General features: G+C 53.6%; 1 protein-coding gene across 1 annotated transcript in view; it reads right to left on the bottom strand.

Annotated features, from left to right (window-relative positions):
• The window catches only part of SLC6A17 (solute carrier family 6 member 17), a 46,654-nt gene extending 19,585 nt beyond the window's left edge, over positions 1–27,069 (bottom strand). Inside the window, exons 1-6 of the mRNA XM_012751670.3 lie at positions 26,661–27,069; positions 10,511–10,883; positions 5,858–6,015; positions 3,894–4,020; positions 2,960–3,141; positions 1,229–1,339 (exon numbers count right to left, since the gene is read on the bottom strand). Coding sequence (XP_012607124.1) covers positions 1,229–1,339; positions 2,960–3,141; positions 3,894–4,020; positions 5,858–6,015; positions 10,511–10,796 — 864 coding nt within the window. The 5' untranslated portion in view covers positions 10,797–10,883; positions 26,661–27,069. The remainder of the gene's footprint in view (positions 1–1,228; positions 1,340–2,959; positions 3,142–3,893; positions 4,021–5,857; positions 6,016–10,510; positions 10,884–26,660) is intronic.
• Positions 27,070–27,988: the final 919 nt, after the last annotated feature.

The raw sequence follows: 27,988 nt of genomic DNA, 5'->3' as shown, positions 1-27,988 counted from the left end.
AGAACACCAAGGGCCAATTTATGTCCTGTCTGGTGACCATAGAGCTTTGTGTGACCTGGCCAGTGCCACCCACCCCCCAATCAGGAGCCTATTCATAGCAGCAGGGTAGGGGAGGTGGGAGGGAATGGGGATTTCAAGCTCTACTGGGTTCTCCCTGTGTCATCTGCATGAGCTGTCTGTATAACGATTAGCGTGTGTGTGTGTGTGTGTGTGTGTGTGTGTGTGTGTGTGTGTGTGTGCATGCACACAACAGGAGGCATCAATGAGCACTGAGGACCTCAAGCTGGCCTGGCTGAGTTCTGACCCTGTGCCCGTGGGCCGTTGCCTCACCAGGCCCTGATGGCTCATTGCTCAGCTGGCATTCGGAGGCGGACTTCTCAGCCTGACCAGCTGGTTACTCGCACACAAGGCCTGGGGCAACTTGAAGGGCATGTCAGTCTGCATTTGGAAATCTCTTGTTCCTCAGTGGACAGACTCACGCCATCTGTGCACAGTGGTCTGAAGGGTCATCGAGAGGCAAGGCCACAGGTGGGGACAGACTACCATTAGGGAGCCTGGGTGCACATCCTCAGGGTACCTGTGCATCTGTGAAATGTGACCAGTGATCCTGTGTGTCCTGCTTGTCTCCCACCCTGGCTATTGACAGCATTGAGAGGAGGCATGAATGGGTTCTGTAAGGTTAAAATCACTACCCACGTGGTCTACTTTCTGTAATAAAACAGTAACTTCATCTCTGATTTGGGTACAAAGTGGGATTCCCAGGAATTCCTTTCTCTTAGGCGTCTTCTAGATTCCTGCTGTCATGCAATGAAACCCCCATGAATGAATGAAGCTCCCTGCCCCTGTGCCCCAGCCAAACTTGACTTCCCATCATTGCCTCAAGCATGCCCAGTGTTTTCTGCACCCTTGCCCATGAGATTCCCTTTTATCACAATGTCCTATGGCTGCTCATTGCAATCCTACCTGCTCCCTAGGCTCATTCCAGGCTCATTTCAGATGTCATCTCCTCCCTGAAGCTTTTTCTAAGTTCACCCAAATTGATGCGATGTCCCTCTCCTTGGAACCTTGAGGGCAGGGCCCATCCCCCTTCCCTGTATATCCAGTGTCCAGGGTCTGACACAACATTCAACACATAGCAGGTGTTCTATGCACATTAAATTGCATGAAGCTGACCAGGTCCAGTGGACCTGTCAGTGTCCCCTGGCGTGTGCGAGCCCCACATCCTTACCTTGGGAGTGAACATGTGTAGGATGCCATCGACTGCCCCTCGCAGTAGCAGCCCCCGGACCAGGAAGCAGGCCAGCACCACGTAGGGGAAGAGGGAGCTGAAATACATCACCTGCAGAGAGGACAGGCACCCACCGTCAGGCAGAGCCCCTTGGCAGCTGGCATCCCTCTCCCCACTCACAGCTGGGGCACATGAGCCTCCTCTGATGGCAGAATAAAGCAGAGCCCTGGAACCCCTGGGCACAGAGCCAAAGCCAGCACATGTCAGGCACTGAGCCAAGGCAGAAGCAGGAGCAGGACAAGCTGGAGTCGGCATGGCTGTGCCTGGGGCTGGTGTTCTCCTTTCAAGGGCTGCCAAGGGGCTGAGGGAGCCCTTTGCTCTCAACTCCTCATTTCCCATGTCTCATGCCTCCTGCGGACCCCCAAATCATCTCTCCTGTCTTTAGAGCTTCTTTGACACAAGACATCCAGGAGGTTACAGACATGGCTCCCAAGCAGAAAAGATGTGACGAAGGACCTAGCTCCTAGCAGTTATAAATCATGTGCTGTTTTCTAGAATATGCATTTCTTGCACGGCTCTACATCCCTGTGTGCCTGGTACAGAGCCTCACACAAAGGAGATGCTCACGGAATGTTTGCTGCACTGAAACAAATCAAGAGGGCTGTTTGGGCAGGACGCCGTAAAGAGAGCGCATGCCCAGAAACCGTCTGTGTTCTCGTCCTGGCTCTACCATTGAGCCACCACGTGACCCCAGGCGATTCACTTAACCTCCATGTGCCTCTATCTGCTCACCTCTAAAATGCGTGTAATAATTCCTAGTCCATAAGGTTGTTGTGAGTCAAGTGTGTGCACACAGGGCAGTACCCGAGAAGTGCCATGAAGCATCGGCTCTCATTCAGGCCTCTGGAGAGGGGAGGGTGGCAGCTGGACCGCTACCTTTCTGGAGCTTAGCTTCCTCACTTATCTAGTCCACTAAAGAACCAGGAGCCTCAAGCAGCCAGAGCTCTAGTCCCAGCTGTGAGACCAGCTGGCTGCGTGATGTTAGGTGAGGCACTTTCCCATCTCTGGGCCTCAGTTTCCTCATCTGTGAAATGAGTATTATTAAATTAGGCTATCAGATCTCTAATGTCCTTTCCGCCCTTAGCAGCCCATGAATGCCGATATGTGACAGGCGAGAAAGGACCTTTATTTAAAAGGGATCTGAACTGCTGGGAAAAGCTTGGGGCTTGGCTGGTCTGCCCCTAGAGACCGCTGTGGAGCTGCCCCCCACCCCCACAGCTTCCAAAGTGCCTTTCACTCCTAGCACCCACCAGCTCAAAGGGCCCTTCAGCTGGATGCATGGAAAGCTGTTGGTTTTCACCACAAATTTCTTAGAGCAGGCTTGTCTAGGGCTTTTGCTGGGGAACCTGAGGGGCCAGAATCTAGACAGATGTCCCTGGGTTATCACTTTAACATTTGCAGGGCAGGCCTGAGCTATCTGGGCATGGAGATGGCCATGGTGTGGGGCAATCATTTTCCAGCAGGCTCACTCCGAGCCCACTCCTACCTGTCTACAGTGAAATCCTGCAGCAGTCAGACTCCCACCCCCGTCTCTGGGGCCCTGTGTCCTATCTGGAGCCCTCCCTAGCCCGAGCCCACCTGAAGGACCTTGCATGGGGGTGACCTGGGATTCTCTGTCCTCTCTGTCCTTCTTCTGCCCCTGTTTGGGTCTTGGGTGCCCCCACCACTCACCTTCCCCGAGGACTGGATGCCCTTGACGACAGCCATGCCCACGATGCTCCAGGCCACGAGGAGGCACAGGGTCATCTTCCAGTTGAGGCCCCCACTCTCCGAGATAGAGTCCGAGATGTCCAAGGCCTCTCGGTACCAGAAGTAGGTGGTGGCCGAGCTCTTTTCGCACTCAGGCTCTACCACTGAAACGGCAGCAAAGGCTACAGGGCCCCTGTGGCAGGACCTGTGGGGCCACTTCCTCTGCTGGACCCCGCTCAGGGCAGCAGCGAGTGAAGGGGAGGCTGAGGATGGGCAGTCGGGAGGGGCTGTGCCCGCTCTGGCTTAGCCGTGCTCTGGCAGCCCTGGGGAATCCTGCACTCCTGAGGGGCCTGGGGGCTCCAGGACACCCTGACCTGGCTGAATTCCCACCCACGCCACCCCTGCCCACGTCTTCCATGGAAGGTAGGAAGGGTTAGGCTCAACTGGCCTAATGTTCCTTGGGGAAGGTCCTGAGCTGGGAGCTGGAGACCTGGGTTCTCATCCCAGATCATTGGTCAAACGGTGGTGTGAACATGGGAAAGTCACTTCTGGGCCTCAGTCTCCCCATTCGTGAAGTGGGATAATCATCCAGCCCTTTATAGGACTGGCATGCACATTAAAACTGTTCTCAGAAAGCATGGTGTTAGAATAACCAGAGTAATCCATAACAACTAAGCAAAGGTCACAACTTCCAGAGTTTTACCTCCTCTGATTATTTCACTCAATCCCCATAAGAAAAAAGCCAGGAAAAGATAATTCACACTGGGGAATTATCACACTGGGGAAGAGGAAACAAGGATCAGAGATGTTACGGTGATGCAAGTCAATGAAGTCCCCAGTCTGTGCATCGCACCTGATAGACCCCTTCCTAGGACAAGGGCTAGCTGGGCGTCCCCAGCTAGGGCTCCATACTTGCCTGCCACGGTCCCATTCCTGATGACAGGACATTCACTCCAGGGCAGTGGATACTGAAAGGACTTGAAGAAGTAGAAGATGCTCCACCCGATGATCACATTATAATACAGCCCCACAAAGAGGCAGACCTGAGGACAAGGGCCCGAACAGGGGTCTCAGAGGCTGAACCCACAGTCTACCCCACCCCCACACTCCTCCCCGCCCCCACACTCCTCCCCGCCCCCACACTCCTCCCCACCCCCACACTCCTCCCCACCCCCACACTCCTCCCCACCCCCACACTCCTCCCCGCCCCCACACTCCTCCCCGCCCCCACACTCCAAGCAAGGCCCAGCAGCACCAGAGATGACAAGGAACAGAGCGGCACAGCCTTGAAGAGGGAGAGGAGGGATGAGATATGGGTTGTTGAGGGCCTCCTTTCAATCCTCCATTCATCTGGTATTCAGGGAATCCACAAAGGAATTTTTTCAGATATTAAAGTTCTCTCCTTTAAGCAACAAACTTAAAATGGTAATCTTTTCCAGTTTGAAACTCTTCTGAGATACTCAAAGCACTTCCCCATCATTTCCGGATGACTCGGGCTGCTAATCACAGGGACACGCTGTAGGACTGGGGAGGCAGGCACAGCTTTGGCACCCCTGCGCTGAGAGTTTGCGGATGCTTCTGATTGGTCCCTGTGTCCTCTCTTCTCTCAGGGATTCTACTCTCTCTTTGGTACTATTAGCGGCCTCTCTAGAAAGATGTCACTTTTCATTTCTTGGAAACACAATAACTAACCTTGATAGAATTTTATTTAAAATAGGAATACAAGGAATCTGACTGAGGGTCTACAGGCTTTCTTTGAAAGCAATGTTTTTACAGGTAGGGATCTGTCGGCATCCACTCTGGATGTGGAGGGCTCCCTTCCAGGAGCCTGGCTGTCTCCAGCACCAGTGGATGCTGGTCAAGCAGTCTCACCTGAGCACCTGTGTGCAGGCACAAACACTCATAGCACAGAGCTTAGCAGGAATATCGACAGAGAGGCACCTGCTTTTACTTAGGTGCTTTCATCCCAGTGGGAGACCACACACACACTCCTGCGTACACACACGTGGCCAGCCCCAGCAGAGCATGCTGCATTGGACTGTGCAGAGGTGACAGCTGGCACGAGAGCAGGGGTGCGCAGGCTCTCTCCCAGTCTCTGCCTGAGGCAGGTTTGGGCTGTCCCTGCTGCCGGGCCTGACAGAATGCTTAGTCTTTTCCAGAAGCGCATTCCAGGTTTTATCCTTGGTGTGAACATGGGCACCTGTGGGCTATGCCCCTAGTTTCCTCACCTAGAGTTCTGTGCAGAGCCTCATCTGCGGCCTTGGGGATGGGCCTGGAGCCCTCATGGAGTTCCTCATCCCGGGTCGGTGGGGTCTCCCTGTCTCCCACCGTTCCAAAGACTCACCAGTCCTGGGTCGACCACAAGGTTCCTGTTTGAGTCCTCTGACTCTGCTCATTGTCTCGGCAAATGGCAAGGGGACACTGAGCCCCAGGTCTGCCTTTTCCTGAGCGGCCCACTCGCCCAGTTAAAATATTCTTTGACCAAGGAAAGAGGAAGGACCGCCCTCGTGGGGAGCTGCTGGGCTGGTAAGCAGAGAGGGGCATTTGGCATGGCCCGTATGTCCCCAGGGAACTCTGGCTGAGATGCCCCAGCTTTTCCTCCTTAGCACCAGCTGCAAATATCACATGCTGTTGCAGGCCGTGTGGTCAGTTCAGGAAATGCGTGGACTGTGGTCCTGAGACACAAGCGGCAGGGCAGTTCTCACAGTGAAGATCCCCGTCCTGCCCTGTCCTGGCCCCGGACTCTGGCCTGTGAACTCGGCGACCTCCTGCCCAGGACCCAAGAGCGGCCCCCCCCCGCCTCCCCCCCCCCGCCTCCCCCCCCCCCCCCCCCCCCCCCCCCCGTCTCCCGCTCAGTGCCCGCCCCAGCCCCCGACTCACTATGCAGCTGGAGAAGCCGATGCCACCCAGCCGGGGGCACACGTAGTGCCACACGCCAATGCTGCCGCGGCGGATCCTCTGGCCCACGGCCAGCTCCAGGAAGAAGAGTGGGATCCCGATGATGATCAGCAGCACCAGGTAGGGCACCAGGTAGGCACCTGTGGGGAGGGGAGGGATGCCAGAGGGTGTCTAGAGCATAGCGACTGGGCGAGGGAAGGGGTGGCAGCCATGGCCTCCAGTCCCAGCCCAGACCCGGTGCTCCCCCAGGAATGGTCTGACCCACATGTGACCTGACGCACAGCAGCCCGCCTAGACCCTCCTTCTGCCCCTGACTCCCCAGGCCCCAAAACACTCAGAGAGGAACCATATGTCCGTCAACATCTCCCACTCACGAGGCCAGGCTCGGAGACAGACACCACACCGCCACTCGGGAGTCCACATGTCAAGTCACATGTAGACACACACAGTCACCTTATGAGGGACTCTATGGACACCCATTCACACCCCTCCCCGCCCACAGAGAAGCAGCCCGAGACGGCACAGGGCTCACTGGGCGTGACGCGGCACACCGGGCAGCTCCGGGCAAGCGGGGCTTGGACGCTGTCCAGGGAGAGAGGGTCTGACCACCTTCCCCATTAACCTACAGCTAATTGGAAGGAGCGGGAGAGAAATCAGCAGTTCAAGGAAGCGTAGCCAGGAGGATCATAAAGGATAGAATAGATCTCACTAAAGATTCCAGATGATAAATTAATCTCGCTGTCCTGGGCCTCACTGCAGACACAATCTCGATTCTAAATGACAGGGCATTTAGCAGGAGAATTAACACCACATCCAGACACAGATGAGTGCACCCCGCTGACAGCTGTGCCAACAACCTAGTCCTATTAGCAAGGCCCGTCTGTCTGTCACACAGTGTCAGGCCAGCCCAGGTCACCAGGGCCCTGATGGTCACCCAGCAGCCCCAGACCAAGCCTTGCAAGCGAGGAGTCTTCAGAAGCCCCCCAGCCACACTGCTCTGCCCCCCCACACCATAACATCCCACGTGCTGCCCAACGTGTGCCCAATCTGCCAATGGACACTGGAGACCAGGCACCTCGTGGGCACAAAACTTGGCACTTGGTAACAATCTGCCGTTTAAGGAGGGTCTGCTCTGTGCCAGGCAGGGGCAGCAGGAGATGGTGGAGTAGCAGAAGGCATGGACACCCTCCTGGGACCTATTCACCAGGGAGGCAGGTCCCTCAGATTCACATGAGCAATGTCAGCATTCGTGTGCACACACACCGCACAGACTAGTCACACAGGCCAAGCGAGCACATACGTGCTGAGGGAAGGCCGGGGTCTAACACAGCTAATCAGGAAAGCCTTCCGGGAGACAACCCACCCAGCCTGATGCAACAGCATCTGAGTCATTAGACACACACTTGCACGCATAAATTCAACTGGTTGCCAACCAGCAGCCCCATCATGGTTCTCAAAGGACGGAGGGCCTGAAGGACCACCACACTGAGGCCCCCAGGTCTGTCTTGAACTTAGACTCCTGGTCTTGGGTGCAGGGAAGTGGAAGAAGAGAGAAGTGCTATGCTGCAGGAAGGCAGAAAGATTCACAGCCTTGCTGGCTTTGTATTTTGTCCCAGTGTCTTTGGGGCAAGATATGCTAGGAGATGGGTTTCAAGGTGTTGGCATGGCCTATGGATGCTTCTATCCTCTCCACAGAGAACCAGGGACAGCCTCCAGGTGAGTACAGTCAAAGATTGATTGGAGGCAAAGACTGGGCACCAGCCCGCTGCCACCCAGGCCCTGTCCACTTCAGCCAGGCCACAGGGCACTGACCTGGCTTAGCTCTACCACGCCATGGCCAAGCTAACCAGAGTGCTCACGGGGCTACAGGCAAGGTGGGCAGAATTTGTGGTTAATCAGAGGCACTATTTCATATCAATCTTTGTTGACATGATTTGGAAATGCAACCACACTCACTTCGACCTTAGAAAATACAACTTGGGGACACAACTGGATTTCCTTTGATATTTCAGTGGCTTTCAGGAGCCCCAGGTCATTCATCTGAACAGCTGGGAGCACCGTTCAGGGAGTTAGGAATTGTAGTGGAACACAGCCCTAGGGGAGTACAGTCCAGGGTCGCTGGGGCCCCCTGGATCTCTAACAGTCTGTCTCAGTCAACGCTCTGAGCCTCACTTCTGGCAAACCCCGAGGTTATTTCTGAGGTTTAAAAGACCACCTTGGCCTCAGCCTGTTGAGATACAGATTGAATAGGAGCTGAGCTCCAAATCCTGGAGCCAGACCTCCTGGGTTAGAATCCTGCCACTTACTAACTGTGTGACTTCGGGCAAATTACTTGATCTCTCTGTGCTGCTATTTTGTCATCTGTGTAAAGAGAATGAAAATAGTAGGTTTGAAGTTTCTGATATTTATCACTGTTAACTTATAAAAATGGCTATTTCATAAGCTTCGACCCTGTAACTATTGCACTGCCGTGAAGGACTGCTGTGAAGATTAAATGAGTTACTTACCCACGTAAGCACTTCATGAATATTCGCCTCTTTCTCATAAAAATAGACAGGAAAAAAAGGCAAACACAGAATAAAGAAACTGCCAGCAGCCAGTGGAGCTAAGGAGAGAGTTCCAGAGTTTCCGTTCAGAATTAAGCAAAGTTCGACTGGATCACCCACGGCTCAAAAGCGCACAGAATCAACTCTCAGACCAAACAGCTGTCTCCTTCCTGTGATAATTCGCCTCCTTCTAAAACATTTTTAAGAGGACTTACTATAAAGCCTGTACTTACAGGACAGTTAAAGGCAGAGATGAAAAGGGATTGCAGGGACCAGAGAGCACCGAGAAATGAAGGCGGGAACATGGCACGGACAGCTCCGAACCCAAAGGGTTGACAACACGCTCCTTCTGGGGGAGGCCCCGTCTGGTGCGATGGCGACTGTCTGCGAATGGGCAGACTGTGGCAGGAACACTGCCCTGGGTGTGAGTGCAAGTGGGTGTGTGTGTGTGATAGAGACAGGGACTCTGTGATTCAGCACCAAGTGCCCAGGCAGAACGGATCATCTAAGCCAGAAGGGACAAACGTAGAGGTTCCCAGTGAAATACCCAAATGCCACATGTCCTCTGAAGTTGTTTGGGTGCCTCGGAGCTGTTCTCAACATCTCCTAGGGCATAAGGCAACCACAAACTTATATTTTTATCTTTGCTTTGGGCTGGCCTTATACCAACTCAGTGACCATGCCATGCAGACCAAAGCTCTGATTGACAGTTACTTATTGGGAAAAAAAAAAAAAGATCTTTCAAGCAAGGAGACCACGCCATGAATATACCGTGCTATGGTGGAGAGATAGAAGCCTCCGGCCTAACTCAGACACACAGGCTCAGGTGGGCATTCTCGCTCCCTGCCCTTCAGCAGAAACGGGGAAGGAGGAGAAGCCCCCGGCCAGGCGTGGCCTTTTGAACCAGGCAAAGATGTGTCCTGGAGAGAAGAGGAACATGCCTGAAGGAGGCTGCATCTCGGGAGGGGCTACAAGGCGAGAGTCCCACGGAGCCGGGAGGGAAGGAGCTAGGTTGAAATGCCTGCAAAGCTGTGGCCACCCAACGGGCTGGAGTGTGCAGTCTCAGGGCACAGGGACTCGGGGGCACAAGAGCACTCTGCTGTGTGACTTTCTCAGGGCCAGAGGTCTAGGCTTGGGAACATCAACATTTCCAGCCTGTTGGGGTTTTCTTTATTTTCAGTTAGTTGTCCCTTGGTTTCAGAGCAAGCTGCCTTTGGAAAATTCCAGCCTACCTCAGAGGTGCCAGGGAGACAATGCCTGGGGGCTTCTCCCCAGCTGGGGCTGGAAGTGGTGCTAGTGGTTTGATACTGGGGATTCACGAAGGATTCAAACACAGGGGGCGGCGTGAGGGCCCCCCTGCCTGGGAGGCAGTAGGAGCGGTGGTGAAGTGCCCAGGCTCTGGGCCCAGGCTGTCCAGGTTTGAACCCTGACCTTATCATTAGCTGCGACTTTACTCACAGATGACCCTGAACAAGACACCTAACTAATGTGTACCTCAGTTTTGCTGTCTCTAAAATAAGGATGATAATAACTCCTTCCTCGCTTAAGGAGTGAGGTTGTTGGGAGGATTCAATGGAAGAACTGTATAAAATCGGTACTCTGGTTGTTCCAAGATGCTCAAATATCAGCAGTTTCAGGCATTTAAGCCTAAAATCCAGTAAGCCCATAAAACAGGGCCTAGCACCTGGTAAGGGTGTAGTAACAATGTCAATAAGTGCTCTTTATCCCATGCGTCAGGCGTGTGTTATGTGTGTTGCTATATAATCCGCCCAGCTATCCTATTAGGCAGGAACCACGCTATCCCCATTTTGCAGAAGAGGCACAGAGAAGTCAAGCAACTAGCACAGGTCCCAGCGGGGGCTGGGTCTGAACCCAGGCAGTCTGGGACCAGAGACCACCTTCTTACCATCATGCCCTGCAGCCTCCTGACAGCCATTAGCATCCCTACAGCTATTCCTGGCGAGCCTTACTCTGGAGTCCTGAGCTCCAACCTCTGAGGGCTCTAGTTCTGCCCCTGCAAAGGGGTATTCTTTTCCACCCTTCAGCCCACCGATTTGCAGGGCACCCTGCAGGTGAGGCTGCCTCTCACCTCCTCCGTTTTTCTGGCACAGGTAGGGGAACCTCCAGATGTTGCCGAGGCCCACGGAGAAGCCGATCTGGGCCAGGATGTACTGCAGCTTGCTGTTCCAGGCCGGCCGGTCCTCTGCATCCAGCTCCTCCTCCACCGCCTTCTGCTTGCTGCCTGCCTCCCCGGCCACATTCAGCACGCTCTGCTTATAGTCCACGGGCTCCTCAAGGGCCAGCAGGTCGGCCACTGACTCGGTGACATGCTCACCGCTGTGCTCACGCTGGGTCACCTTGCTGTTCTTAGGCATTGATGCCACTTGGGCTGTGCAGCCCTGCTCCCCAGCACGCAGAGAAGGTGGCACTCAGCTGCTGTCAGCTCCTTGTCATCCAGGGACCTGCAAATCCAGGGGGGGAGGAGAGGGTTAGCTGACTACACCAGGGAGGGGGACACAACCCAAACCGACTTCCCGTCACACACTTTGAGGCTGGACAGGGGCCTCAAATGATGAGTGTGCCTTCTCTCCCCATCAGGAGGTGCCCACGGAGGAGCTCAAACTCCATTTTCCCACCGGCCTTCCCTGAGCGTCATTAGAAGGTAAACCAAATGGACAAAATAGGCAAAACCATACACCAAACCCAAATACAGGGTTATCCATGATGACATTTCTCTCTTTCATATTGCAGGGCCTGGAGTGTTCAAGACCCTGTGGAGGTGCCCAAAGCCTTCCCCTTCCAGGGTAGCCAAGGTTGTGGCCAAGACCTTGTGTTCTATTTAGCCAAAACCACCTGGCCAGTGTCTGCCTTCTCAGGGGCCTTTTTATTCAAACTGCAGTTCTTGTACCAGTAGCATCACCGGGAGCGTGTCAGAAATGCAGAATCTCAGGCCCATTCCAGACCTACTGAATTATTCTCTGCCTTTTTACAGGATCTCCAAGCTATTTAAAAGGACATTAATAATTGCAAAAAAAAGCCTGTGAAGCCCTCACCAAGGGCCCCTGGACACCAGCGCCTATGGCCCACGTTCCCCTGGCAGGAGCAGCTGACCAGGCACAGTTAAGGATTCTGGCACCAGAGCCTGAGAGCTGTGTGCTCAGTGCCAACAAATCCTGGGCCATTGCTCAGCACTGACATTATCTGAGGGCCACTGCAGCCAAGAGCTGATTCTCCATCCTTCAGCGACAGTTTTACAGCAGATAATGTCTGCACAACACGGGCGGGGGAGGCAAACCCTCCTCTGTGCCTGCCAGCCCTCATTTGTCTTTCATGCTTTCCCTTAAAGAAATAAAGCACCAAGAAAATGCATCCTTTGAAGAATCCCAACATTCCGTTACATTTCCAGGCACTTCCTCATTAAGGGGAGGTTGGAGGATTTAAAATTAAACACAGGCACACCCCCGGCCCACAGTTGCCCTGCATCTTTCTAGGGATGTAAGTTACCCAGCTCTGTAATTCCTTTATTAAGGGAACGCTGTCCCTGCGAGCCTGGCCCCCTGTTTGTTCTCCTCGTATGCAAGTACTACAGGCAAGGTCACCGTGCAACAGAAGGGCACGGGCTGACCTTCCTGCTGTCCTTGACCCAGACCTCCTGCCTGACTCCAGCAAACGCCCAGCCTTCCAGGGGACCTGGTCAGCCAGATGGTGCTGCCCATGTAATGAAGCTGGGAGGCCTAGCAGATGGGGACAACTGTCCACGAAGGCTTGTGGAGTTGGCCAGGCCTCCCCGGGCCAGGCCTTGGACCACATTAGTGGGTAACACCTCCCCTCCTCATTCAAGGGAGACAGTGAGTCTTTAGTGACTGCCCCCTCCCACCCCAGGAATAGTTAGGGTCTTGGGCTTTGGAGTAACTAGGACAGAGCTAGCCTGCCTACAAGACCACAGAATTCCCTACAGGAAGCTCTGTGTTGGGACTCCCTTCATAGTGGGCCAGCTAAGATCCCACTGTGTCCTGGAGGGTGCCCCAAGGGTGGCCCTTATGTGTCTGTGGAACTTTCAGCCCTCAGCCTCCCCCGGGGCTGCTATGTTGCCCACACGGCACAAGTGAAGGGTGGCCTCAGGGAGTTAGGCAATGGGGAGGCCTGTGACCTTCTCTGGGCTGACAGGTGAGATCCCTCCCCCACTCAGCAGGTCCCAGTCCCCAGGGTCCTCAATGGGAGGAATGGCTGCTTGTCTAGACACCTCCACCTTCCCTGCAGCTTACATCAACAGCTTTTATTGAAGACTAGCACTGGGGATTAGTGCCGGGGTCCCTCTGGAGACTGCAATCACTAGGTGCCTTGGCTCAGAGCCTCCCTCCAGCTACTCTGCCTGCAGTGGGATTTGATCAGAACAATCTGCAATGCATTAGGCATGATTTACCGATCATCGAGCCACAACTGGAGAAAACCAAGGGGGATTCCTGCAAGTCTGCAGAATTTATCTTAATGCTGACCAAATGGAGCCCATATTTCTCCCTAAATAGCCTAGTGAGTGGCAGCTCCAGTCACCAACATGAGAAAGGGCTGGGAGGATAAAAGGCACTTTTTTAAACTAGGAAGACCCAAGTCAAGGATAGCACACTCTGGTGAAGCCAGAGGAGGATGACCATAGCAGCGTCACAGCAACCGCAGGGCATGAGCTCAATAGGAGCTTCCTCCTTCTTCTCAAGATGTCTCGGATGCATATGAGCATCCTGCACCACAGGATGGGACCCGAGAACCCCCTGTGCCATCAGGTTTGCAGGACACTGAGTGCTAGTACAAATCTGCAAGCTGAGGCACTGGGCTGAGCTGCAATCACAACTGCCCAGTGAATATGCTCCAGCGACAGCAAGGTCAGACTCAGAAGGCTCAAAGGACCCCTAGCAATGGCCCTACTCAACATTCCCATTTTATATTCAAAGAAATTGAGGTCCAGAGAGAGGAAATGAAGTGCCCAAAGCTATAGCCTTTCCTGACACCCTGACCAGTCTCATCTAGGGAGACTGAGTCAGACTCAGTAACCAGGAGGGACACTGGGAGAAGCTGGGCATGGGGGTGTGGGGCATGGACCTTGAAGTCAGACAGGCCTGGGTTTGATAATTCCCATTTAATTCTCATTTAATTCATCCACTCACTCACCCAACATGCATTTCCTGAGTGCCTCCCGTTCTGTTCTAGGTACAAGGAATACAGCACGGAACAGAACAGGCACGTGCCTCCTCTCGTGGAGTTTGCGTGTTGCATGGAAGGGCCAGATACTAAAGAAATGGATGTATCATGTAATGGCCAGTGGAGGGGCAGAGCACATGCTGGGAGGTGGCTCTTTTATGCTGTGTGGGTGGGCGGGAGGAAGTCAGGAAAGGTGTCTCTGAGGAGGTGACATTTGAGCAGAGACCTGAATGTCATTTGAGAGAGGCAGAGGAGAAGCCAGACACAAAACTTCCCAAAAGGAAGCAGCACTGGGAATTTCAGGAACAGCAAGGTGGCCAGAGGAGGTGGGGCGGGAAGAGGGCTGAGGAGAGCAGGGACGGCTCTGAGTGAGGGGCAGCCACCGAGGCCTTGGCCACACACTGGCCGTGTGCTTTTGGACAAGGCTCTTTAGTTATGCACGCATCAGTCTCCTCCCAGGTAAAAGGATCTATTTAATGACAGTTTCCCTCTCCCAGGGAGAGCTGCTGTGAGTGGCTGCATATGCAGTGCCCAGCACAGCGCCCGGCATGCAGGAAGGATCTGAATGGCAGAGGCTCCATGGAAGCCTCGTGACATTTACCTTTATGCACTTCAAATTCTGTAGGTACCCATGTTTATATTTGGTCCCACAAACTCCATTTCTCCTCAGGAAGGGCCAAAGTGAGTTCACAGCAGGAGTAGAGGCGGGAAGTAGAGACAGCATTTTGCCCCACCGCAGGAAAACCCACTTTTATTAGCGAGAACTGGCAACCTTTTAAGGCTGCTGGGTGGCGCCCTAAAAGTCCTACCACTCACCCCACCCCAGTGTCTAAGGAAGGCAGGCAAGAGTCCCACAGCTCCAGGCTTGAGTTCAAAAGATCAGCAATATTATTGCTAACAAAAACAAGGCCCTGTATTAAAAGTGTAGCATTGTTATTGTTATTAAAAATATAGGCCATACTTGTAATAGTTTGAAACCATTTAAAAAAACATTTTTTACATACTCTACTGGTACAATATAGGGTGGTGATACTGCTCAGAAATCCGATGGCCTGGGTTCAAATCCCAGGTTCACAGTGCACCAACTGCCTGGCCTGGGCAAGTTTCCTAACCTCGCTGAGCTTCAGTTTCCTCGTCTGACAGAGGAGGATGCCAACAGCACCTACCTCTCCATGTTGCAAAAAGGACATGTTGCAGTGGTCTGGGAAATGAGCTGGCCCACAGGGGGTGCTCATCAGTGGCACCACTTCCATGGAGTGCGCTCACTCCATGCACGCCCTGGCCGGAGGAAGCGAGCCGGCAGCTCTAGGTTACAGATGGGCAACTGAGGCCACACAGCTATCAGCACTCAGGTCTCCGCTCCTGAGCTCACTGCATTCTCCAGGCCGAAAGATTTTTTTAAAGGCGAGGTAGATGCAGCAAACTGGGACAACGATTCCTTCCTCACTCTAGTTCCCTGAAGCCTGGAGTCCAGGTTGGTGAAAGGGTAGCTTTCAGCCCAGGGCCCCAGGGATCCAAAATGCTCCCAGCCAATGATCCCAAAGCATCGCCTGGGACAAACACTGGGACCAAAGGACGCAGAGAGGAGTGACTCCTCTCTGCCGCTGCACCGGGAGAAGCCAACCAGGATCCAGGCATCAGGAGGCCAAGTACTGGTCCTGACCAACTGTACAACCTGATGCCATTGCTCTAACCTCCCTGGGCCTCAGTTTCCCTGTGCATAAAATGGGTTGGTGTGAACAGTCTCCAAGGCCCTTTTCAGCTTTAGTATATATCCAGCGACAGCCCCTCCTGCATGGCATTCTGTCCCAGGCACCAGGGGCAGCAAGTTCTGCGGCCTATCTGTCCTGCCACCCCCGGTTGGTCAAGAGCCCGCTGGAGCATCATGGGGATGTGTTAACAAGCGGCCCAGCCACACTCTAATCATCCCCTGTAGTAGCTGGGGTGGGTTGGAGAGCTGCTTTCTCAAGCAGCGCGTCAGATGCAGAAGTCGCACGGTACTCGGAAAGGAATGCCTCAATTACTGAGCGCACAATGCACAGGGGCTCGAGTGCCGAGCAAGCCCTCGGTGCCAGCTCGTCACTTAGCAACAGATGCTGCTTCCAGCTCAGAATAGCTCATGTGAGAGAGGCAGGACTGAGCGAGTGAACTGTGAATCTTCTTCAAAGGAGAAAAAAATAGTGCGACTAGGAGGCAGACAGGTAAAAATATCTCCTGCCAGAAGACTGGTGGCTCCACGACAGTTTTTCAAGCACAGCATCGGCAAGGAGCTCAAGGGCGTGGGAGACAGCTGCTCTCACCCTACGACCTGGAGCCTCGCCACCCCACAGCAGCCAGAGAGGGGGCAGGGGGAGACAGGCCCTTCTGGAAAGCTTAAGTCAGCCCTTCTGAGCACCTGCCTCCTGAGGCTGGGGTGTTTCTTGCTCAGGAAGGTTTTACCAGGAAACTCAAGGGACAAACAGAATCATTGACTTTCCCAGTCAGACTCCCCAGGGGAGCTGAGTGGAGGAGCAGACAGTCAACTTCCGTCTTTGAGGAAGCAGGCAGTCACCTCACACACCCCACAGTGCCCCGCCCAGCCAGCCCCATCACCCAGCTACCTATGGGTCTCGTGACTCTGGAAAGGGCTCTGTGGCCAAGCCCATCCTTGAAAAGAAAACTCTGCAGTGGGCAGCTTGGAGAGCCGTGCGGAGAGGAGAGCAGGGAAGGGGGCCCCAAAGTCAAGTCCAACTCAGGTATAACTGGTGCTGAGGAGGAACCTCGGCAGGGTCCCCTCCCCTCAGAGGATGCGTCATAGCTCCCTGGTTTCCATGTGACAGGCGGTCGTGGCCCAAACTGTTCTAATTACCTCAGAGCCTCTGGGCTGCCGCTGAGCCCAATACAGGTCAGACGGTTATCAGAGACACAAATTGTCCTCCAAATTATTTTTAATTGTTTTACTGAAACCTCTGACAGTCACCTGGAGCAAACTGCTCCTGATAGGGCCTGGCCTTGGCTTGGTGGCTGCTCTCCTGGGCCGTTTTTGCCCAGAACACACCGGCCCGGACCCCGCACCAATTCTTGACCTCCCTGTCCTCCACCCTCCCCAACTGTCACAGATGTGTCCTCTTCCTACCCTCTTGCCCGAGTTTGGACCTTCTCTCTGGCTAGATGCCTGTGGGGGCTCTCAGCTCACTTTCCTGCAGGCCACCTGCAGGTTGCCTCGTGTCACCCACTCCCGCCGCCTACTGAAGGTAGCCCGGGCTCTTCCAAGGCACTTGGTCCCCTCCACCTCCTGGGCTTCCATGTGCCCCACCAGCCCATGCCCACCGTATCTGCACTAACCTCTCCCCCTCCTCTGCCTCCCGAAGCCTCCGGCCCCTCTGCCTCGCTTCTGTGGTACCTACAGCAACCCTGGGAGTGAGATTAACACCCTCTTCCTTTGCCCTTCTCAGCACGCTCCTTGCCATTTTGTTTTACACTTCCACCATCCGACTTCCTGGTACAGCTAATTGTTCACACGCCTCATCCCTCTTCTAAACAGGAGGCTCTTTAAAGGCAGGGACCAAGGTGTGTTCAGCTTTGTGCCCACCCTTCACCGCTCCCTGCCCGCGCAGTGCTGGCACATGCAGGTGATCCTACAAATTTCTGTGGGTGGAACCTGCACTTACAGCTGTTCCAGGGTCCCTGCCTTCCCATCCTCCCAGAGCAACCTGCCTCCCGTGTTGAAATCCTAACCACTGCCTCACCTTTGAAACAAAGAGGCAGGGGTGAGATGCTAACCGGCTGACTAGGGAGACACCTAGACCTACTAGAAGTTTGCATGCCCCCGCTAGGGGGATGCTAATCGAGTGCAGCCCTGCAGCACATGTGGGGGGGACCCCAGAACTTGTTTCTCATTCATCTGTAAAATAGAGATCCCCACTTACCTACCAGCTACATCTGGTTACCACATGGATCAAGGGAGAAAGAGAAAGAAAAGTGTATTGAGAAGTCAAATAAACGGAGTGGTAATTCTTTTACTCCATTTCACAGATTTGCCAGGTTTGTGTTTTTGATCTTCCATTCCGTGTCGCAGTTGACACCATCTTTGCTTCTGCAAGGCCAAATCCTGAGGCCCTACTATTCTATGAGCTCAAAAAGTATGATATGAATTAAGTGAATGAGCACACGAATGAATTGGTGCATTTTGAACTCCCCAAATGTTCTGGAGTCTAATGTATTTTTCCAGCTTCCAGTTTTTCTCATTTTCGGATGCCAAGAGCATCCCAGGCCCCAAGGGTACCCCAAGGGACAGTTGGAAAGCCAAGGCACACTAAGAAGCCTGGCCATCATTCAATGACATTTATGTCCCTTTTAAAGGAGTATTTGTGCTCCATTCTCCCTACGTTGTAGACAGGATCCCTTGTCACCTCAGAGAGATAGGTTTTGGGTGGGCACAGTCTTTCCACGGGACTAGTGGGACTGTTCCAAACAACAAACCAGGTGAAGGAGCCAGCATGATCTTCTGCAACCCCACCTCACCTTCACGGTGCATTTGCTGAGCCTGCTCTCTTCAGTCGATATTTTGTCTTCTCCGTCAAGAGGGAAGGGAAGCAGGAGCAGGGCAGATGGCTCAGACGGGGTGGAGCTGGCACTGGAGAGCGTGGGTGGGGCCAGTGCACGCAGATCTCTTGGTGCCACGTTCCCACTGCACGTGGGGGGATGCACGCTCAGCAGCACGTGAGCAGCGGCAGCGCCATGCCCCCGTGCGTTCTCAGGGGCCAAGGGATCTACTGGGGGAAGTTCTGAGGGCACAGTGTGGTGCAGTGACAATAGCAATGAGAGCAACAGCACACAGACCATGATCCTGAGTCCCCCTCTGTGGCAACCACTGTGCTGAGCACTGCACAGACGTAATTTCCTTTCGCTCTGCCAGAAATTGTATCGGTAGGTGCCACTGTGATTCCCATTTCACAAATGAAGACATGGAGGCTCAGAGGGATTAATTACCTATATTTCGTTGAACTTAGGATCCTTTGATGCTGGCACTTTCTTGAACTTACCAGAAAGGGTCGATGGAAGGTTTTCACCAACTAGGTCCCTGCTGCCATAGTCCCACAGCCATTTTGATTGCATGTCACGTCCCGATTTTAAGATGTGGCAATGTGCAAAAGTAGGCATCTTGGAATGGATGAAATCAGGCTACTCATCCATGGGCACATGGTCAGAAAGTTGAGGCGTTTGGGTCTGCTCTGGGACCTGACTGCACTGGGACTGCACCGACAGTCTGACTCTGGGACCTGACTCAACCTCGATGCTGTCGTGGGCTTTAAGATCATGGTTTAGAGCCAGGAAAACCTAAACCTGAGCCCTGCTCTGCCACTGACGAGCTGTGCGCTTTGGGGAAAGGACACAACCCTTCTCAGCTTCAGATTCTGAGTCTGGAAAGATGGGGATGAAGCTTCCGCCTCCCGGCGTTGCCATGAGTATAAACGGAGGCAGTGTGAGGGCCGTGCTCACCCTAGGGCCAGCCCCTCAGAGGCTCGCCGTGAGCCAGTGCCAGGTGCCCCTTCGAGTGAGAACACGGGGGAAATGGGCGCGGGCAGGAATTGAGGCATACCCACCCCAGTCCCACGATGCCCTGGACCTGGCAGAATGAGCACCTGGGAGCCCGAGGACACAGGGGCTGGCGGGGGGGCCGGGCTCAGTGTCCCAACTGAGTCCTCACTTCCCTCTTGAGCTAGAAGGAGAATGGAGCCCAGCGACTCCTGTAAATTAGAGGTGTGACTGAAATACGGGGTTTTAAAATATTCCTCTCTCTATTTTCCCTCTCTATCCCCTCCTTCCTTTCCTTCTTTCAACAAATAGCTACCGAACACTGGGGGCTAGGCCCTGTTCTAGCACAGCAGAGAACAGAGCAAACAGCGCCCCTGCCCTGTGGGATTTAGATTCTAGTGCAGACGGACAATTAAAAATCAGACAAATATATAATTTACAGTGCACATAGAGACATATACTATGTCTACAGCATAGATAAATATATCAAATAAATATATACACTAGAGAGCGTGAGGACATGGAATAGGGCAGGGAGGCCTGCTCTGAGAAGGTGACACGAAGACCTGAGGAGAGTGGGAGATGGGCCGTGTGGACACCCTGGGAAAGCATCAGGACAGAGGGGACAGGGAGGGCCAAGGCCCCAAGGCAGCACCAGCAGACTTGGTGAGTCCAAGGGGCAGACAGAGAGCCGTGTGCTTCAGGTGCCCTGAGCAAAGGAGAGTGCCAGGTGCCGTGCTAGGAAGAGGGCGAGTGTCCAGCGAAGGCAGGGCTCATACGCCACGGGAAGGAGGAAGAGTCTCTTCCACGGCTAATGGGAAGCTGTTGGAGGTTTCCCAGAAGAGGAGTGCTGTGAGCCGACTACTTCAGACAAGACTCCTGGATGCCCACAGGACAACCAGTGAACAACAGGGAGGGCGGGTAAGTGGTGGTAGAGATGTGGTTCAGGCTGTTGGAAGAGGAGGTTTAGTTTTTTTTTTGCTTTTTTTTTTTTGAGACAGAGTCTCACTTTGTTGCCCAGGCTAGAGTGAGTGTCGTGGCGTCAGCCTAGCTCACAGCAACCTCAAACTCCTGGGCTCAAGCAATCCTTCTGCCTCTCAGCCTCCCGAGTAGCTGGGACTACAGGCATGTGCCACCATGCCTGGCTAATTTTTTTTCTACATATATTAGTTGGCCAATTAATTTCTTTCTATTTATAGTAGAGACGGGGTCTTGCTCTTGCTTGGGCTGGTTTTGAACTCCTGACCTCAAGCAATCCACCCGCCTCAACCTCCCAGAGAGGTAGGATTACAGGCGTGAGCCACCGCGCCCGGCCGAGGTTTAGATTTTGAAGAGAGAAGGAAACAGAGGGTCCCCAGGTGCTGAATGGCACACTAGGTCCTAGACAGATGGAGGACTCATGAAAGTATACCCATTTAGAAAAAGGAAATTAAAAAAAATCAGATGTAAAAATAAAAATCCAAGAGCAACAAGTGAGGCCTTACTCCTTTCTTTACTCATTCATAGGGGCCCCTGTGGTGACAGACAGGCCCTCATAGCATCTGCCCAAATCCAGTGACCTGAATTTTCTTAAAGATACTACTTTCTCTTATCTCAGAGAAAGAACTGAGGGTGTCCAATTACCTGAGTTACCCAACAGACTGCTGAAGAGCACTTGAAGGAATAATGATCAGAAACCCTTAATTACAGTCCCAACATGATGTCTCTTTCCTGAGAACAAGAAGGGTTTATGTCTCTTTCCTTGCCAGTTTTCAGTGCAGCTTTGTGGAGGGCTGGGCGGAAAAGTGCTCCTACTGGGAACAAATCACAGGTGACCTATTATGCTTCCATATGTTATTTACCCACCCAAAAACTTGAGATAAAATATAATCCTCATTTTCCAGATGAAGAAGTCTAGGCTAAGAAAAAATAACTATCATGTACAAGGTTACCCAGCCATGAAGTGGAAGAGGGGACATTCAGACTGTGATCTAGGAAACTCTGTAGCCCATACACCTTCCAATGCACTGGTGCTTTCCAATCTTTTACACATCATGACTCACAGAGGAAATAACACTGGTATGGCACACTGGGCTCCACCACCCTAGGCTACTCCAAAGGACAAGGGCATCATGATTTCTGGGCACAGGATACCCATCTGTGGCTCTGGTTGGGAGGTTCTGCAATGTGCCATGTTGCCTTGCAAACGGATACACCTACATCTCAGTCAGGAAGTCAACCTTGGAACAAAACCATCTACCGTTATGTCTCCCTAGGGTCAGGAACTTCCTCATTCAGCCAAGTCCTTTCCCAAAGCTCACAACATAATGCAATTTGGGGGACTGGTCAGCTGTTCTAGAGGAGTGCCCAGATTACTAGCAGGCCGATGGCCCCAATGTTGTGGCAGGACCGTGGACAGCGCCCACCGGGCCATCCTGGGACAAGCTGGGATTACTAAACACAGGCACATCTGCTCTCCTTCCTTTAGATTTGGGGAAGATAAGGAAGGAGCGTGTCTTCACTGAAAACTCACCTGGCAGCACCTGCTGGAACTATTCCATTGGATGACTGTTCACACCTCTTGCAAGGTAGCTTTAGCAAACAGCACTCTGCCTCGTGTACAGCTGGTGAGGGATTTAAAACCATAGGAGTCCAGGAGTCTTATAATTAAAAAAAAAAAAAAATGTAACCAGTAGGATTTGGGGGTGTGGACCAATGAATGTCATTTGCAGTTGAAAGAATAGGTGGTAAATTTGTGGTGCACCAAATCCAACAGTAATTCTAATTAGACCAGTAAGTAGAAATGGTGGAATAAGCAAGAAGCAACTTGTTATCTCTAAGTGACCTGCTAGGTAGGCTCTGGAAGGCAGAGTAGCAGCTCAGTGGGTCAACTGCAGCTAATGAGATGACGCCGGGGCCTGGGAGCTGGCGCACTAGCTCCTCTGTCCCCACACATACCCTCTCCCACTCCCCAAGAGGCCACAGAACAGATCTTTAACCCCCAACTCCAAAGTGGGGGAGACTCAGGCAGCCTAAGACTCACCTGACCCCAAATTATTCTCTAACAAAACATATCTGGTTCTGAACATGAAAATAATTTAGTACAGTGATTCACATCTCATCTGAGTTTATGTTCTCACATGTGAGTTTTCTGCACATAGTGAATATCTCATTATATTTTTTAAAATAACTGGATTTGCTCATAGATGAACAATGTTTTTAATTTGAAAAATTACTCACAGGAAGAGGAGGAGGAAAAAGAGTTATCAAAGGACTGAACCTCCACGAAACAGCAGCCTATGAAGCAAGGGCCTCTGGGAAGTCCTCTTTGTCCGCTGAGGGGGAGGGGCCAGCAACGCTCTCGGTCCACTTACCCACCCTCATTTACGGGAACTTCCCCACTGAGATCTCGGGTGGTTTGGAGACGGCAGGCAAGCTAAGACAGCATGGTCCCGTTCTTCTGAGGATGATAATTGAGAGAAGAGAGAGAGAAGCAGGAGGAACCAGATGCCAGGTTTCCCAGAACGCCCAAGGATGCACGTGGCAGAGCTGCTGGGGTGAGGAGAGAGTGGGCTCTTTGTGGGACAAGACCAGGAAGCTAGCAGCATCCCTCCAAGCAGGCCCTGCCAGCAACTGCCGTAAATAACCGTGGAATGCTGGCAGTGTTGCTCTGGGGTATGGGGCCTCATCAGAAACTGCCGCAAATCCCTGGCACACACTCTCCAGCAGAGAAACCTGACACACCGGGGCTCCCACCAGCGACCGGCCATCTTTGATTCTGGAGATGCAGAAATTCTCAGGGCAACACCCATTCTGCTCCAACTCTCCTCTCACTGCTGCAGGCACCAGCCCTGACTTGGATAAACTTGAAGGGAATGAGGTTGGGCGTGGCAGAGGTCAGGAAAAGAAAGAACAGGGACAGGACAAAAAAGCACCAAGATGGAGCCTGGGATCTTTTTCTGCATTTCAACCCACCTGGAACCAAACACCATATTCCCCAATCCTTGGACGTTTGGGTATGTTCATTTTCTACCCATTTCCCATTGGTACAGGCCCGTTTCCCCCTTTCCCAGGGCACCAGCTTAAAAAAACTGGACCCACATGTTTAGACAACCTCGTCTGGGTAAATGCCTAGGCTGTCGGCAAACATTTATTAAGAACTTATTATAGAAACATATCACAGAGCAGTTAAGAGCATGAAGGCTGACAGACTGGGTTCCAATTCTCTGGTTGCCACTCACGACCTATGACCTTGAACAAATTATTTAACCTCTCTGAACCTCAAATTCCACATCTACAAACTGCGGATAGCAATATCTGCCTCCTGGGATTGCAGTAAAGATTAAACAAGATGGTCTGGGAATAAAGCACTTAGTGCAGCACAAAAGCCTCAGTAAAACCTGGATATTATCACTGCGTGCCAAGCCCGGAGCAAGCTGCTGGAATTCAGAACCGTACTTGCCCCTCCTAAAACACACAAAGTAGGCATTTCCCCGTAGACCACTGCCCTGCTTGAGTTGGCATAGCATTCTAACAAGCAGGTCCACCCATGGCACTGTGCTTCTGACCTCTGGTAGCCTGCAGCATCAGTCAGGGGAGGCTAGCGTAGGGCTGAGATGACACAGATTTTTCCCATCCTGCCTGAGAGCAAGTGATAACTCAGACCTGGTTCGGGGAGGAGGAGCTTAAATCTATCTTCCCTTTAAACCATTCTGCTGCTTATCTTAGCAGCTTTAAAGGGATTAGTGATGAATTGTCCTGCTGCAGCAAACTTGGACGGGAAAAGAGTATGAGGGAAGGAAGGTACACAGGCAGAAGGAACCTGCCTCTCTAGAATCCATTCATCTGTCTCCATCATCCTTGGCATTTGGTCCCAGATCCAATGGGGAAGGCACTGATTCCAGAGTGAACGGTGAATGCGATATGCACACACACTTGCACATGCACACACATTTCCAGTAGCAGACTGGAATACCCTAGGTCAGCATGACCTCTTCCTTGCTCCATTGGGGATCCCTTTATTTCTTTCATTTCTTAAGGTGCACACATCTTAGCTCAGCACCAAGTCTAGACATAGCAGAGAAGGAGGGAGCAAGGGCCCAGGTTCCTTCAGGAAAGTAGAAGACACATTCCTCCCTTTCCTCCTCAGGAGAGGCCAGAATCACCTCTCCCAAACAGTTCTCTCACGGCTTCCAACGTTGTTACAATAGAATGGGTGGGGAGGGTGATGGCAAGACCTGGTCAAAGAAAAGGGACTCTGAAGTCCATCCAACAGGTGCCACAGCTGAGACCAGGCCATAGTCATGAGCGATTCCAAGGAATCAAGGTCTCACCCTGGAGTCTCACCCCGGAGATATTGCAGGTGGCCAAGGGAAGCCAGCAGAACCAGCACAGCCAGACCACCCTACCCCAAAGCTAATCCTGCTCTTACTCGGGCTTCCCCATTCAGGGTTTCTCAGGGATACCTGAGGGCTGGAATTAGGTCCGTCTAAAGTAGAGTTATGGGTCCTTCCTAATCACATGGGAAGCCTGAACTTTCACTTGTCTCCACACCCATCCTCGTGCTGGAGCAGGGTCAGGGAGAGAAAGACTCGACTCTGCTTACAGTCCTTAAGGAAAGGGGTGAGGAACTAACATGTAATGAGCTCCTGCTGCATGTCCAGCACTGGGCTCAAACTAAGCCTGAAGAAAAGGTCCCATGGGCATCCTCATTTCACAACTGAGGAAACAGAGGCTCCTGAGGAGAAGTGACTTGCCCAAGGTCACCCTGCTGGCACAGGACAGAGCACCGGACTAGGTTCTGACCACAGTCGCAGGGCCTTTCTCCAGCCTCCCCTGCAACACCCGCCCCAACCTGGCCCTGCCCGCCTTCCCCACAGGGTCAGAGTTCCAGGGCCCTGGCTCAGCAGCCAGGCAGCAACTCCTGAGGACTTGCCCACCTCTACCCAAAACACTCGGGGCTCAGGCTGTTCCTGCTCACGAGTCCTGCTACAGAACTCCATTCAACTCACAAGCAGCTGACACACGACTCTGTGTGTGACTCAGGCCAAACAAACTCACTCCAATCAGGGCTGGTGGGCACGATATGCCTCCTGCACTGAGTCACCCTCCGGGCTGAACTGCAGGGATTCGCCAAAACTCAGCCACCTACTTAGCCACAGCTGCTCCCAAGAAAAAGAAAAAGCCAGCAGAGGAGCTAGTGCCTCTGATGGTCCCCATGGATGGGCCATGGCCAAGGACAACCTGGTGTGACCTCAGAGCCCTTCCTGCCCAGGTGCTGGGTCAGCCTCACCCAGCAAGGGAATAATGTAAGCACAGAATGAGACATAAGAGCCCCCGACTGTTAACCTCAATGCACTCCGACCTTGTTCTCCAGACATCAATCAGCATGTCCAGCAAAGCCTGAACAGCTAGGCTCTCATTAAAGTTTTGGTTGATTTTTTTTTTTGCAGCCATTACAGGATTGTCTTAGTTCCTGTAAGTTCCTTTTAACAAGGGCAGTGCCCTCAGAAGAATCATCTTTCTCTACACCACTCCCCTGTCTTCCCAACCCAACCCCATCTGCTTCATCTTCACAGCTCAATTGCCCCAAAGATAGCTCTGGTTAGAGATTTCCTAATCCTAAAGGCCCATTAAAATATTTTTTTTTAAAAAAAGGAAGAGGAATGGGATCAACTTTAAAAAAAAAAAAAAAAAGCAAACTTGACAGCTACTAGGTCCTGTAAGGTGAGTGGTCTTGGGATTTCTGAACTGGAGCCCATACAGGGTTGTTTGAGCCTTAAAAGGAAACATCACGCTTCCTGCCAAGGCAGCGTGGCCCCTTGGGGAGCGGCCCTCCTTGTAGTACTGCCAGCATCGCTTCAAGGCACAGCTCACTCAGGTATAAATGTGGCAGAGGCCTCTCGGCCAGGACGGCGCCCCCTACGGATGGGCACCCCTATCTCTGCCATTCTGTTCCCAGATGCGCTTCCCTGGAGAAAGGGCCCTCCGCTAGCTCGGAATCCTGCAGGACCAGCCTCAGTACAGGGAATTAAATATTCATCTCGGGCGTGAGCGTTCCGCTTCTCTTGCCAATGTTACCGTCAAGGTCACGGGCCTGGGGCCGAGCGGCTGAGGCTGGGGTCTCTAGCCGCGCAGGAGCCTCCCCGCGGAATTGCGCCCTGGGCGCGCAGCTTCAGGCGGCGGGACCCGCAAGGCAGACCTCCTCTCGGTTCTCCGCGGGCGCTTGCTTCCGCAGCTCAGCCCAATTACCTCTGGAGTTCTCAGGCCCTCCTGAGCACCAGAAGCTCAACCCTGATGTCCAACCCGTGCGCGCGCTGCTGGGCACCCCGGGTGCGCCGGGAGGAACGCGGGCCCTGGGGCTCCGTCGCCAGGCAACGGCGGCTGGAGCAGCGGGAGGAGCCCAGGGCTAGCGCAAGGTCGGGCGGATGCGGGGGCAGTGTCGCCTCGCACCTGAGTCCTTAGGCCTCCCAGACTGGGGCGGGGCCGTAACAGGGAAAGTTGGGGTGGCTGGCTCAGTAAAGCCCAGCGGGGCTTGGCCGGCGACTCACCTGTCCTGCGTGGGCCCTCGCGCGGACTCGACCGGTGCACTTCGACCAAGCAGCTGCTGCGGTCCTCGACGGGTCGCGGGCGCACAGCCCCTCCCACGGGCAGCCCGAGTCTGGCGGCCACAGGCCGGCTGGGGTGGCCCGAAGCTGCGCGCCGGCGCACGCGACTCAGCTCGCGACTCTGCTCGCTCCTCACTCCCTCCCTCGCAGCCAGTCCCAACCCAGCTCCTGTGTGCCGCGCGCTCAGGGCTCAGGGGAGCGGCCGGGGGACCCAGGTCCCACGGCAGAAGGAGCGCGTGGGGCTGCGAAGGCTGGGACCAAGTGCCGTCCTCCCTGCGCCCTGGCCGCGCCGGCTCTGCGGAGCGGAACAGAGCTGGGCGGAGCCCGGCGCGCACTGTTCCCTCGCATTCCGAAAGGCCACCCTGGCGGCGGGGCGCCGTGACGCAGGCTTGACTCACGCGCGGGCCCGCGTCAACGCGAGGGGCCGTGAGCGAGTCTCTGATGGCCGACGCAAGCAGAGGGGTGGGCGGGGAGCGGGAGAGGGGAGTGCGGGCGACGCAGCTTCTTGGGGCCCCTGGTCAGGGAATCCAGACCCTGGAGCCCTCAATGGGGTTTCTGTCCTTGGAGGGGAATGGGGCCCCGGTGGCCAAGCCTTCCTAAGCCCAGGGCCTCACTTTCTTTTTTTCAGACTCATCTCTTTAGGTCTGCCTTCATGAACTCAATCCCACGGCAAGTGGTTAGTCCCCCTGCCCTAGACGCTTCCACCTCCGAGCTTCTGTTCACTCTGTTCCCTTCCCTTGGGACGCCTTTTCCACGCCCCCGTCCTTCCATCCTACCGTCATCCTGCAAAGCCATTCCCTGTGCTCTTCAGTACATCGCTCCTCTGTTGAGTGCCTACTGTATGCCAGGGGCTGCAGAGGCTGAGAGGATCACGGAGGTGAGGGAATGGAACCTAGGGGAGAGACAGAGTGGGTTTACCCAGGTGGTCACAATACAAGGCAAAAGGACTGGAGAATCCTACAAGATGAGTAAAGTGGGGGACAGCAAGAGACAGGGAAATTCTGGCTGGGCTTTGTGCAGGCCTCTTGGAGAATCCTGCTCTCAAATGATGACAGACAGGGGACAAGGATGGCCCCTGTGGAGGGGACAGCATGACAAGGGCATAGATGCAAGAGAGTGGAGAGGTGTGCAGGAGGGTGGTCGCCTGAGCTGGAGCAGAGGTGGGGTGATGAGAGGTGAGGTTAGACAGGGAAGCAGAAGCCATCCTAAGGGGCCTGGGGGTGGGGCTTGCTTGGAGAGTCTGGAATGATTTATCTCTCCTCTAGGGGACA

The sequence above is a fragment of the Microcebus murinus genome, chromosome 2 (genome assembly GCF_040939455.1).
Source record: "Microcebus murinus isolate Inina chromosome 2, M.murinus_Inina_mat1.0, whole genome shotgun sequence".
NCBI classification, from domain to species: Eukaryota; Metazoa; Chordata; class Mammalia; order Primates; family Cheirogaleidae; genus Microcebus; species Microcebus murinus.
This window is presented reverse-complemented; position numbering and strand designations above follow the sequence as displayed.